This window comes from Bombina bombina, chromosome 6, assembly GCF_027579735.1.
Source record: "Bombina bombina isolate aBomBom1 chromosome 6, aBomBom1.pri, whole genome shotgun sequence".
In the NCBI taxonomy this organism is placed as follows: Eukaryota; Metazoa; Chordata; class Amphibia; order Anura; family Bombinatoridae; genus Bombina; species Bombina bombina.
The window spans coordinates 784,347,508-784,362,538 of record NC_069504.1 but is presented as its reverse complement, the minus strand read 5'-3'; the positions used below and the strand labels follow the sequence as shown (position 1 = coordinate 784,362,538).

Sequence of the window (15,031 nt, the reverse complement as noted above, 5' to 3'; positions counted from 1 at the left end):
ACCCACCCAATAAACCCTTAAAAAAACACTAACCCCCAAAGATCCACTTAGAGTTTTTGAAGACTGCACATACTTTCTCATCCAGCCGGCGAAGTCTTCATCCAAGCGGCAAGAAGTCCTCAACAAAGCCGGGAGAAGTCTTCATCCAAGCGGCAAGAAGTCCTCTACGAAGCCGGGAGAAGTCTTCAACCAAGGGCCAAGAAATCATCATCCAGGCGGGCAGAAGTCTTCATCTAGATGGCATCTTCTGTCTTCATCCTTCCGACGCGGAGCGGCTCCATCTTCAAGACATCCGGCGCGGAGCATCATCTTCATACGGTCCCAGCCATACACTGAAGGTTCCCTTTAAGGGACGTCATCCAAGATGGTGTCCCTTGAATTCCAATTGGCTGATAGAATTCTATCAGCCAATCGGAAATTAAAGGGAAAAAATCCTATTGGCTGATGCAATCAGCCAATAGGATTGAGCTTCAATCCTATTGGCTGACCCAATCAGCCAGTGGGATTGAGCTCGCATTCTATTGGCTGATTGGAACAGCCAATAGAATGCGAGCTTAGTGTAGGCTAGGGTTTTTCTATTTTTTTTTTTTAATTTTGATAGGGCTATTAGATTAGGAGTAATTCGCTTTTATTTTTGATCATTTCTTTTTTTATTTTGTGTAATTTAGTGTTTAATTTTTTTTTCTAATTTAGATAAAAGTATTTTTTTAATTTAATTAATTTAATTTTATTGTAATGTTAGGTGTTAGTGTAACTCAGGTTAGGTTTTATTTTACAGGTAAATTTGTATTTATTTTAACTAGGTAGCTAGTAAATAGTTAATAACTATGTACTAACTAGTCTACCTAGTTAAAATAAATACAAACTTAGCTGTGAAATAAAAATAAAAGCTAGCTACAATGTAACTATTAGTTATATTGTAGCTATCTTAGGGTTTATTTTACAGGTAAGTATTTAGTGTTAAATAGGAATTATTTAGTTATTAATAGTTGGTTTTATTTAGATTTATTTTAATTATGTTAAAGTTAGGGGTGTTGGGGTTAGGGTTACATTAGGGTTAGACTTAGGGGTTAATATATTTATTTAGTATTAGTGATGTGGGAGGCCAGAGGTTTAGGGGTTAATAACTTTAGTATAGTGGCGTGGCGGTGGCGACGTTGGGGGTGGCAGATTAGGGGTTAATAAATTTATTTTGGTGGCGGCAACATTGGGGGCGGCAGATTAGGGGTTAATACATTTCTGTAGGTGGCGGCGATGTTGGGGGCGGCAGATTAGGGGTTAATAAGTGTAATGTAGGTGTCGGCGATGTCAGGGGCAGCAGATTAGGGATGTTTAGACTCGGGGTTTATGTTAGGGTGTTAGGTGTAAATATACATTCTCTTGCCCCATAGATATCAATGGGGCTGAGTTACGGAGCTTTACGCTCCGTGATTGCAGGTGTTCTGCTTTTTTTTAGCCGGCTCTCCCCATTGTTGTCTATGGGGAAATCGTGCACGAGCACGTAACAGCAGCTCAAAGCAGCGCTGGTATTTGTGTGCGGTATGGAGCTCAACACAGCCATATCGCCCGCAAACGCCGGGTTTTTGCAAACCTGTAATAGCAGTGCTATTAAAGGTGAGTGGTGGAAATAACGTGCAAGTTATTAGCGAGCCACTCATAACGCAAAACTCGTAATCTGGCTGTATGTTAATTACATTTATAATTCTACATTCCCACATACTATATTTTATAACTACACACCTTAAAATTGCTGTTATTATCATATGCATTGGTTTCCTTTTAGAGTAATTAGTGTTTTGAGTAGTTCGATAAAAGCTGTATCTGTTGGGCGAGAATGTTTAGAGAATTCCACCATGGAAATAGAAGTACTAGTGAGCATTCATAGATAATATCGCAATCCCAGAGACCTATAGGAAATTGGGCCCCTAGTTTTTCTCCCAGGATGCCAATACCATGAATAATTGGTCTATGTAGGGTTAAAAGTTATTCTGGTATAAGCACTGTTGTCTTGTAGCTGTCTCTGTGCTTCCAAGATGTATTTATCCCATCTATACCTATATACCGCTTTACTATGGATCCACCCTTTGTTCTCTTGGTATCCTTTTTTTTAAAAGCATACTTAGGTAGGCCCAAGAGCTGCTGATTGGTGGCTTTTTATTGGCTCACCCATGTGCATTGCTGTTTATTCAACAAAGGATACCAAGAAAATGAAGCAACTTGTTTTGCATCTATAAGATTTTGGGCTAGATAACAAGTGAGGCGCTTGTTTTTGCGCAAGCGATGTGTTTTCGCGATCCGTTTTAATTCATATACACTGTCATGAGTACACCTGAGCTTGGGTGAGGTGCTTAAACAATAGAAGATGGTTAGTCTCCTTTTTTTTAAATATAAATCCACAAAGTTTGGTTTAGCATACCTCACAGAAATAGAGTTTAAATACATCTTGGGAGTTTTACCAATAAAACCAAATAGTTACATAAAACAGGGGGTATTGGCAAATGTACACTTGCAAATAAACAAAACATTTTGAAATGCTGCAAGAATCATCTGGAAAAAAAAATCACTTAAAGGGACATTATACACTCATTTTTTCTTTGCATAAATGTTTTGTAAATAATCTATTTTTATAGCCCATAAAGTTTTTTTTTTTTTTTAAATCTATAGTTTTGATTATGTTTAAATAATGTTGCTCTGATTTTCAGACTCCTAACCAAGCCCCAAAGTTTTATGAGAATACCGTCAGCTACCTTCTCCAGCTTGCTCCTGTTTGTGTAAAGGGTCTTTTTATATTCAAAAGAAGGGGAGGGGGGAGTGTCTTATTTCCCACTTGTAGTGGGCTTTCCAGCTACCTTTTAAACAGAGCTAAACTGAGAGCTTCTAAGTAAGTTTTCAAACAGTTTTATACTGGATTTTTATATCAGTATTTGTGCATCTTATTCTTTATCGTAGTGTCTATTACATGCAGTTATATGAAAATGAGTGTATACTGTCCCTTTAAGCTTTTATATTACAAAAGTCTAGTCACACAATATGGCCATATTCTGCATTTAAACTAACACGAATAGAAGACATACTTATTATGTGTATACTGTTTAGCTTTCATTGGCAATTAGACAGTTAATATAAGACTACTTAAAAGTAGATGGGAGAGATGTAACCACATCCCTGACAAAGTACCTGTTGGTACGAAACGCGTTGGTTTTATTAACAGGTAGCACAAGCTATTTTCTGTTGAGCCCTTTGGATTTATTTTACTATTTACAATAAAGGCTATGCTTTAAACAAATTCTCCATCTCACTGGATTAGTATATGTTTGTTTCAGTGCTTCTGTCAAAACAACTCAACTGGTCTTGTCTTTTGCAGACATACCTTCTTAAGAGCAAACAATTAGCTGTGTTCAAACCCTGTTTTGACATTATAACACAGGCTGATCTCTACTTTCTCTACTAGTAAAGGTGGTATAACACTCATAGAATTAAAGGTGGTAAAATTATCATATGTTTAACCAATTTGTACATCCAAACTAATGAAAACATACATATTAATAAAAAAATAAAAAAAACCTAATGATACATAAAATGCATATTGCATATTACTAACTTAATTGTTCCTTATCTTATTAACCTCTTAAGGACATATGACGGAATTTTTCCGTCATAAAACAATTGAGCAAACTGAAAGCTGTGTCCTTAAAGGGTTAAACAGTGCCAAACAACGTTTACCTAGAAATTGTAAACAGGTATTTGTCCCATCCTTTTCAGGTGACCACCGCTATCTCACTTAAACTCTATTAGTACAAGCTGAGGTCATAAATTCATATTCATGGTTCATTGAAACTCCTGTGGGATGAATATGCCAATAATTCTAAATGGTCTTTTTCATAATCACAATATCACTTTTGATTGGAATGTGCTGGAGTAGATGATTGATAATTCTTTATAGAATTGCTATACTAATTATTGCTTGTGTTATTAACTTTTGTACTCTTCATATTTGGGAAATTATCCTATGTCTTGAAAAAGGATATGATTATTGTGTAATATTAGAGAAATACCTTAGATTTTCAAAACCTCACAATCATCTCACCTTTAGTTACTATATACAAACAATATATATACAGACTTTTTTATTGCGATAAGATGTTTTGTTACTAGACTTAGTAAATGTTATTGATATTGGATATCTCTAACTTTATTTTTTAACAGGTGTCCAGGTCCGTTTGCTGATCAAGAAATATCACATTTATTTGCATGAAAATGGACTGATAAACATCTCAAGTCTGAACGACTCAAACTTGGCTTATCTACTGCAGAGTATACATGAAGTCTCATCAATACCGCAGTAGTCCAGGGGATATACAAGGATGTAAACTAACAATCATTTTCCATTATATTGGATATGAAATTAATAAAATAATGTTTAACATAAACAGCTAGATTACAAGTGGAGCGCTAATTTATCACGCACCTGTATTACAAGTGGCTGGTTATTGCTACCGCAATTAACATTTTTTTTAAATAAAAAAACAAATGCACAAAGCAGTTTTTATGGGTTAAAAGTGGCAGGTGTGGGGTGTTAGAGAAAAAAAAAAACAGCACTGAAAAGTACCTTTACATTGCGGTCTATGGGGACTGTGTGTTCCCTGTACATATATATGTATATGCTTATATATATATATTTAGGTGTTAATATGTGTATAAACACATATATATGTATATAATTATATGCATACTGTATATACTTAACATTTGCTGCCCATTGCTGCGTGACTTACCCCCTTCTCTGCGTTAGGATCTGAGTCATGTTTCATGACATGAGAACGAGACTCCCACTGGAGCCTGTGTAAGCGTGCTCTCGTGAGCGCAATGCTTCCATACAATGTGAAAACGAGGTCACGTTCACATTCAGGTTAACTTGTAATACCAGCACACACTTGTAATCTAGCCCAAAGTGAGTTACTAGCTTAAAGGGATAGTAAACCCATTTTTTTCATGCTTTTTAAAGCAACTTTCTAATTTACTCCTAGGGGTCAATTATGTATCATGTCCGCCAGACATCGCTGAATGCGGACAGCATACGCTGTCCGTATTCAACATTGCACAAGCAATTCTAGTGAACTGCTAGTGCAATACCGCCCCCTGCAGATTCGTGGCCAATCGGCCACTAGCAGGAGGTGCCAATCAGTCTGATCGTATAGGATCGGGCAGATTGCTGTACGCTGCCTCAGAGGTGGCGTATGAGTTAAGGAGCAGCGGTCTATAGGGCCTAAAGGCTTGCACAGAAACAGAGTGAATTGGCCCAATACGGCCAATAATAAAGTGACCCCCTAATATCAAAATGTCTTCAATCTCTTTGTAACTTTATTAAAAAATCAGGAATGTAAGCTTAAGAGCCGGACCATTTTTGGTTCAGAACCTGGGTTCCACTTGCTTATTGATTTGCTAAAGGTAGTCACCAATCACAAGCGCTAGCCAGGGTGCTGAAACCATAAGTGGGCCGGCTCCTTAGCTTATATTCCTACTTTTTCAAATAAAGATACCAAGAGAATGCAGAAAATTTGATAATAGGAGTAAATTAGAAAGTTGTTTAAAATTGCCTGCTCTATCCGAATCACAAAATAAAAAAATTGTGTTTACTATCCCTTTAATTCTACCTTCATTATTATTTTTGCAATTAAGTCCCTCACATATGTTACTGTCTTAATATAAATCCTTCCAATCCAAAATTCATAAATATGGAGCAGAAATAAACAAAAGCCACATATGGTGACATACATGTGATAGTCATGTATGTCACTATGTATATGATTGCACTGAATAAAAGGTGATGTATTTCTGTTTCAAGCAAAAAAAGAAACATCTATTTCAGAAAAGTTATACTTGTTTTTGCCAAGGGGATGGAACTACCATGACTGGTCTAGTTTCCTGCACTGCTTAGTAAGGAGTAACACAGGTGTATGTTAGAGAAACATGAAACGGAGGACTTTGTTAGCGCCAATGGAGGATGTGAGTATCATTGAGAGAAAAGACAAAAAGACTATGGTGACATAAAGCCAAGCAAATCTAAATTTATCTTAATTAAAGCTACTTCCAAGATAGCCACGAGTATAAGATGCATGAGAGGAACTCCAGAACACTACTCAGAGCTTCTCCCTATATTAATTGCCTTGAGACACAGTTCTTTCTATCATTTTGCCAATTATATACTATGATTGTTGCTGTAAACACAATGGCCCCTAGTTATCAATGTCTGTCGGACCTGATCCGACAGTGCGGATCAGGTCCGACAGACATCGCTGTATTCAGCATTGCACCAGCAGCTCACAAGAGCTGCTGGTGCAACGCCGCCCCCTGCAGACTCGCGGCTAATGGGCCACCAGCAGGGGGGTGTCAATCAACCCGATCGTATTCAATCGGGTTGATTTCCGGCAATGTGTGTCCGTTGTCCGCCTGCTCAGAGCAGGCGGACAGGTTATGGAGCCGCGGTCTTTGTGACCGCTGCTTCATAACTGGAGCTTGATACGGAGCTTGATACATATGCCCCAATGTATTGTTTATAGAAAGTATTAAAGTGATGGTAAATTTCAGACTATATGAATGTTGCAATGAAAAATATATTAGTTTGCAATTAAAACCACATAATTATTTTTAAAAAGTGTATAAATATTTTATAATAAAAGAATTATAATCCTAATTGATATTGTCTGTTCCTCCCCCCCCCCCCCCCTTCATTTCCTATTTTGGCTGGGCTGTGATGTATAGAGCAGTCCCACCCACTCTCTACATACGCTTTCTAAGGGCTTTAGAGAGGCTGGACTTCAAGATTGTCAAATGACACACATGTTGATTGGATGCTAACTCGAATTGCCATAAAAAAAAAAAAGAGTTTATCCAAGTGGGCCGGCATAACATTGCAATAGAAGCATTACTATATGCACTAATTTAACCCTTTCACAGATGGATTAAAATAAAAAGGTACACATATACTTTTTTAATGACAAAGATTAAATATATGGCATTTGATTAGTTAAGGTTTAAGTCCCAACTGATGCCCATATTGGTTTTTTGCAACTATGCATGTATATAAAAAACTGATAGACTTGAGTAAAATGCATTCATTTACAAATACATTAAACAGAACAAAATATTTCAGCCACTTTCAATACAGGCCTTTATAACTCGTTTTATACGAAAATGGATATTTACCAAACTATAAGGCAGCATGGAACGCATGTCCAGATCAATATTGGTTCTTAGAATCACATGATTTCTGAACTTAATGTCAATTAGACTAGGGCATCCGTACTTTGATTTAATTATTAAAATTATGTATTCTCTTTAATTTAGTTTTTTTTGGATACCAATATTATTACTAGTTCATACATATGGCTTTTGGGAAAAATACCATAAATTCTATTTTATTAAACAAATAATAAAGAAGAAGGCGCCACAATAGTGCACAGTCAATATGGTAGGACACAAACAAATATCAATATACTCACAGGATATCCAGCACTTGAGAAGTACTACCACAGCCTCCTGGACCCTTAGAAGTCGTCCAGATAACTTTCCCCCTGGCACTTCACTCGATCCACTTGTCCCCTTGGTGGAGAAACAGGTTCCTGTGTGTCAGTTACTTCCGACGGTGAGTATTGCTCAGTGGAGAAATGACATGAGCGGTTCCGCTCAAAAAGAGTCTATTAAGTAAATAGTAAAATCCACAAAACTTATGGATAATAAAATTATATAAAAGGATTAGTTGTGGATAAAGTCTCTTGATTGTATAATAAAAGTGACCGTTTCCTCAGGTGTATGTACATACTAATTAAAAACCACGACTTATATCCTAAAATCCCTAAAATCGGCGTCTTCAATTCAGCAATGCGCCTGCGTGAAAGTTAACGTTGCTGTGTTAAAAATAAAGCTGCCCTGCTCAAAATCCCATTGGTTAAAATATCACCCAAAGGAGGTGTATGAAAGGCGACACACCCACAGGTCTTGATAGGTTACATCGCGACCAATCTAATGCGTAATAGACATACCTCATAATTGTCCAATAGTATGTGAACTGTTGATCCAGATGTCGGGGCAGAACGCCCCAAAAAATATCCATAACACAATTGTAAATGAGCGTTATTAATACGCCAATCCCCAAAAATATATATACTGAAAACACAGCGGAAACAGAGGTGCAGACGCAAGTTCAGCCTCCATGAGTAACCCTCAAATCTACTCTTTTGAAAACAAAACATATATATATATATATATATATATATATATATATATATATACACAGGCGGTTCGTGTATATGTATAACTAAACACATACAAGTACATATGTATATAACTAAGCTGAAGCAGTTAAAATACAAAGTAAATAATGATGATAATAATATATAATATAAAAATTGCCAGAGTGTATCATGTTGTACAAATGACCCTATAATCCCAAATACATGGTCAACACAACTGCAGGACTATATAAGTCTATATATACCATACTCCATGCAGTGTCCTCTTATCAATTACAGTCTGATAACTCTGACAATACCAATATAACATACAAAAAACTCCAAATAGTAGAATAAAACATACCCCATATCACCTAATGTAGAGAATATGTGATTTAATTGTCATATGCATATATTAATGAATGTATTATATAAATGCCTCACTGAAAATTGTGATATGATCATGGTGTGCTACAATAACATATTGATCTGCTCTAGACATGGAAAATAATGGAATAAAACTATAAATCAAAATTGAACATCAATGCTAAAAAAACAACATAACCCCTTAACAAATACATAAACACAACTATGGTATGTGTACCAAATGATGAGTTCCAAAGCTGGATGTAGTTAGTATCCGTTTACTGAAACCCTCAACAATTAGTCTATTTTATTAAAGTTGTTACCAAATTTTTTATATGTTTAAACACAACATGATGTAGGAATGTTATGTTTTATAAAGGTAAAAATTATAATTTATTTTGGTTATGATGAATAGTTCTTTTTGATTTGTAAAGGTATTTTTTACAAACAAAATTTATTTGAAAGTAAATTTCAAATTAAAATATTATTTTAGTTTTTATATAAATTAAAAGTTGTTTTTTTTCTCTGTCAATAAAAAATGTATATAAATATGTAAAGTTCATTTTAAACCTTTTTTAATTAAAAAAATGACATGAAATGAATACACATTTCAGGGCTAGTCCAAGGAATTACATTCGCCTAGATTACGAGTTTTGTCGGTAAAGACCCGCGGTGCTAACGAGCCTATTTTTCCAGCGCACCCTTAAGACAACGCTGGTATTACGAGTTGTCTGAGTGGCTGCGTTAGCCTCAGAAAAGGGAGCGTTGAGCAAATTTAGCTTCCCTTCTACTCTCAATACCAGCGTTGCCTACGGTAGAGGTGAGCTGGCGAAATGTGCTCTTGCACTATTTACCCATAGGATACAATGGGGCTGAGCTGGCTGAAAAAAAAAACAACTAACGCCTACAAAAAAGCAGCGTTCAGCTCCTAACGCAGCCCCATTGTTTCCTATGGGGAATCACTTTCTAAGTCTACACCTAACACCCTAACATGAACCCTGAGTCTAAACACCCCTAACCTTACACTTATTAACCCCTAATCTTCCGCCCCCGCTATCACTGACACCTGCATTATACTATTAACCCCTAATCTGCCGCTCCGGACACCGCCGCAACCTACATTATACCTATGAACCCCTAATCTGCTGTCTCTAACATCACCGACACCTACATAATATTTATTACCCCCTAATCTGCCCCCCCCCAACCTTGCCGCCACCTACCAACACTTATTAACCCCTAATCTGCTGACCAGGCATCGCCGCCACTATAATAAATGTATTAACCCCTAAACCGCCACACTCCCGCCTCGCAAACACTATAATAAATTTTATTAACCCCTAATCTGCCCTCCCTAACATCGCCGCAACCTACCTACAATTATTAACCCTAATCTCCCGCCCCCAACATACAAGATACAATATAACTAATAGTTACATTGTAGCTATTTTAGGGTTTATATTTATTTTACAGGCAACTTTGGAGCCTCTTCTGGACGGATCGGTGATACCCGGCGTGGTGAAGACAAGGTAGGGAGATCTTCAGGGGCTTAGTGTTAGGTTTTTTAAGGGGGGTTTGGGTTAGATTAGGGGTATGTGGGTGGTGGGTTGTAATGTTGGGGGGGTATTGTATGTTTTTTTACAGGCAAAAGAGCTGAATTCTTTGGGGCATGCCCCGCAAAAGGCCCTTTTAAGGGCTGGTAAGGTAAAAGAGCTGTTAACTTTTTATTTTAGAATAGGGTAGGGCATTTTTTTTATTTTGGGGGGCTTTGTTATTTTTTTAGGGGGCTTAGAGTAGGTGTAATTAGTTTAAAATTCTTGTAATCTTTTTTAGTTTTTGTAATTTAGTGTTTTTTTCTTTTTTGTAATTTAGTGTTTGTTTTTGTAATTTAGTTTAGTTGATTTAATTGTAGGTAATTGTAGGTAGTTTATTTAATTAATTTATTGATAGTGTAGTGTTAGGTTTAATTGTAACTTAGGTTAAGATTTATTTTACAGGTAATTTTGTAATTATTTTAACTAGGTAGCTATTAAATAGTTATTAACTATTTAATAGCTATTGTACCTGGTTAAAATAAATACAAAGTTGCCTGTAAAATAAATATAAATCCTAAAATAGCTACAATATAATTATTTGTTATATTGTAACTATATTAGGGTTTATTTTACAGGTAAATATTTAGTTTTAAATAGGATTAATTTATTTAATAAGATTTATTTTATTTCGTTAGATTAAAATTATATTTAATTTAGGGGGGTGTTAGGGTTAGGGTAAGATTAGCTTTAGGGGTTAATACATTTATTATAGTAGCGGTGAGGTCCGGTCGGCAGATTAGGGGTTAATAAGTGTAGGTAAGGTAGCGGCGACGTTGGGGGGGGCCGATTAGGGGTTAATAAATATAATATAGGGGTCGGCGATGTTAGGGGCAGCAGATTAGGGGTACATAGCTATAATGTAGGTTGCGGCGGTGTCCGGAGCGGCAGATTAGAGGTTAAAAGTGTAATGCAGGGGTCAGCGATAGCGGGGGCGGCAGATTAGGGGTTAATAAGTGTAAGATTAGGGGTGTTTAGACTCGGGGTTCATGTTAGGGTGTTAGGTGCAGACTTAGAAACTGTTTCCCCATAGGAAACAATGGGGCTGCGTTAGGAGTGTTAGGTTTTTTTTCAGCTCAAACTGCCCCATTGTTTCCTATGGGGGAATTGTGCACGAGCACGTTGTTTAAGCTGGCTGCGTCCGTAAGGAACGCTGGTATTGAGAGTTGAAGTGGCGGTAAATATGCCTGTACGCTCCCTTTTTGGAGCCTAACGCAGCCCTTCAGAGAACTCTAAATACCAGCGTTGTTTAAAAGGTGCGGGGGGGGAAAAAACACGCGTAGCTAACGCACCCCTTCTAACGCAAAACTCTAAATCTAGGTGTTAGTTAATAAGATTTAATTTATTTCGTTAGATTAAAATTATATTTAATTTAGGGGGGGTGTTAGGGTTAGGGTTATACTTAGCTTTAGGGGTTAATACATTTATTATAGTAGCGGCGAGGTCCAGTCGGCAGATTAGGGGTTAATACTTGAAGTTAGGTGGCGGCGATATTAGGGAGGGCAGATTAGGGGTTAATACTATTTATTATAGGGTTTGCGAGGCGGGAGTGCGGCGGTTTAGGGGTTAATACATTTATTAGAGTCGCGGCGAGGTCCGGTCGGCAGATTAGGGGTTAATGAGTGTAGGTAGGTAGCGGCGACGTTGGGGGGGGGCAGATTAGGGGTTAATAAATATTATGTAGGTGTCGGCAATGTTAGGGGCAGCAGATTAGGGGTTCATAGGGATAATGTAGGTGGCGGCGGTGTGCGGTCGGCAGATTAGGGGTTAAAAATATTTATTATAGTGGCGGCGATATGGGGGGACCTCGGTTTAGGGGTACATAGGTAGTTTATGGGTGTTAGTGTACTTTGGAGCACAGTAGTTAAGAGCTTTATAAACCGGCGTTAGCCCAGAAAGCTCTTAACTACTGACTTTTTTCTGAGGATGGAGTCGTGTCGGTAGAAGGTCTACTGCTCACTTCAGCCAAGACTCTAAATACCGGCGTTAGGAAGATACCATTGAAAAGATAGGATACGCAATTGGCGTAAGGGGATCTGCGGTATGGAAAAGTCGCGGCTTGAAAGTGAGCGTTAGACCTTTACATACACGACTCTAAATACCAGCGGGCGGCCAAAAGCAGCGTTAGGACTCAACGCTGCTTTTGACAGCTACCGCAGAACTCTAAATCTAGGCGATTGCTTTTAATTCAAGTGGGCCATACTCATCTCAGACTAATACAAGTTAGCTGTAGTTGGTGTTAAGACGTAGAGGCCGATTCATCATAGTGCGAGCGGACAAGATCCGCTGTAGCGGATCATGTCCGCCACACATCAATAAATGCAGACAGCATACGCTGTCGGCATTTATCATTACACAAACATTTCTCGTGAAATGCTTGTGTAATGCCACCCCCTGCATTATTCTATTCAAGATACAAACCTTCTCTCTGACAGCACACATGTGGTCTACTGTTAGGTACTCAAAATCGAAGATAAAGCGGTAGTTAAAATTTCTGCAACCATCAAGCGAACGATAATGAATATCTGTGTGCTGCTTTTGTTCTTCCATACAATCCATCCATCTACAGCAAAAATTAATAAAAAAAAAAACAGGGCTTACTGGCACCGTGTGTTTAACTTGTTTGTGTGTTTATAATGTTTAACTGCAACGTTATTATCCTGATAACATTTCAACATTTTGGCTTTTGACTACTATAGTATGGTTTAGATGTTTGCCACAGTGACTTTAGTAAGTAAAAGGTGTGTGCAAATGACAAGATAGAATCCTAACTGGGAGAACATTCACATACAGTATATTTTTGTACCTTTTGCAGGCATATGGTATGCCTCAAACTGAGAGTTTTAGGTTTTACATTATGTTTACTGCTAGGTCGTATCATGGTCAGTCTGCTGCAGGACTGATTGGTTATCTAGTTGATATTAGAAACTTCTGGTTTTTATAGTAGTTAACCTTCTGGTTTTTATAGTAGTTAACCAAGAGGATGAGATATTCTGTCTTATTATTATGGGACAATATTTATTCAAAGTGTTATTTGTGTGGTTTCAAGGCTCTGGAAGCTATTCATCCAGTGTAGCTGTTTCTAGAGCCAATGTAGGAGTGCAGCCCATGCCTTATTTCTGCTCTCTGGAGTTTAAATAGCTAAAAAGAATATGTCATATCAAAGTAAACAGAAAAAGAATTAGAAAAAACCCAGTAAACAATTTGTTTTGTTGCAAAATGAGAAATTCTCAGTGTAAACACTTCACACCACAGGAAAATTAGAGAGCTGACTTAAGTTGCATTCTGCCTGTTCTGAGCATGGGCAAATCTGATTGTTTATCTAGTCTATTCCTTTAATAGTAAACCAGTTCATGTTGCTCTTGTGTTTTTATGCCACCTTCCTGTAGAGACCAAAGCCTCCCTGTAGGAATAAATGTACGCCCCCCCAGACACAGGCCTTGTTGGCCTAGGCCTTAAAACGCCCCTGCTTTAAGTGTAAGTGACCCGGGATAATAAGCTATATTATATTTTTATATATATATATATATATATATATATATATATATATATATATATAATCCATTTACAGGGTTAAATAGTTTTAAAGAGGAGGATGAATTCTCGTTAACTTATTTTTCCCCAGGGATGATTAAACTCCATTGTGTGTCTAAAATTTCACATTTTTACTTCATTTTTTTCGCACACTTTTCATCTAATATCTATTACAGGGAGCATACAGGTTAATCCTTGGAGGATATCTCAGGCTTAATGGGGCAAAAAAATATAAATCAGTTATATTTGTGTATACAATTAATCTGTTACTGATTGTAGAAAGCGACCTTAGAAAGTGTGCGTTATTTGTGCAAGTGTTATTTTGTAATAGAGATTTTAATTGTGAGACTGCGTACTTCTCCCTTATGTGCTTTTATTCATCATGACTTACCCCTTTACTTCTTCAGATTCTGAAGATTTTTCTGCGAAAGTGTCAGAGTCTGAGATTTCACCTTCAGAAGCTACTGAAGTATTTTCCTCATCAGACAATTGAGAAAAATTACTCCAATGAACAAAAGCAAATCCGGCAAATTTCTTTGAAATAAAGTGGTAAGTTTATTCTTTAAAAGAAAAATAGGACAAAGTATACTCAGAAAACAGGGGAAATTAAAAATAAGAAGAATATGCCGTTACTCAACAACAGCCAGTCGGTCTTACGCGTTTCGGCTGGTAGGGAGCCTTATTCATAGACCATACAGACTGTTCCGTTAGCACCCTTAAATGGGCTGGTCCATTAGAAATTAAGGGTGTTCAGCTGTTGAGTAAGGAATATTTAATTCAAAGGATAACGACATAGACATTATGACAACTGATATGCAATTACTTGATATGCATAATACACATGTAGTCACTATAATGAATGACTGTCAGATTGAGAATACACATAAAGTCACTTTTGTAAATGACTATCAAATTATAGATATTGTGTCATGTGTGAAAAGGGGATATTTGCAACCAAAATTGAGAAAAATTGACTAATGCAGATTTAGAGGGGTCAGAAACCTTACTAGCAGACAAATGTTGAGATTTCCTCTTACGCTTACCCGAAGAAGTGAAAGCTGACAAAGCCGCCGATACTGCAGAAGTAATCTGAGCTGCAAAATTCCCAGGTAAATAAACACCCCCAGGTGGTTGAGAGGAGCTGCTAGGTTACCCCATCCCGAGTAGACTTGCACCATAGGCGAAGCCATAACTGTCATAACCAAGACAACTTGGACACTGAACTTACACGTAAATGTCCTATACCCAGAGATCTTAGGACACCCGCAGCGGGATACAAATCCCCACAGAAGGGTGATAGGTCACAGT

General features: G+C 37.3%; 1 protein-coding gene across 1 annotated transcript in view; it reads left to right on the top strand.

Moving 5' to 3' along the window:
* Positions 1–4,430, top strand: part of LOC128664610 (aspartate aminotransferase, cytoplasmic-like) — a 231,497-nt gene extending 227,067 nt beyond the window's left edge. Inside the window, exon 10 of the mRNA XM_053719426.1 lies at positions 4,207–4,430. Coding sequence (XP_053575401.1) covers positions 4,207–4,346 — 140 coding nt within the window. The 3' untranslated portion in view covers positions 4,347–4,430. The remainder of the gene's footprint in view (positions 1–4,206) is intronic.
* Positions 4,431–15,031: the final 10,601 nt, after the last annotated feature.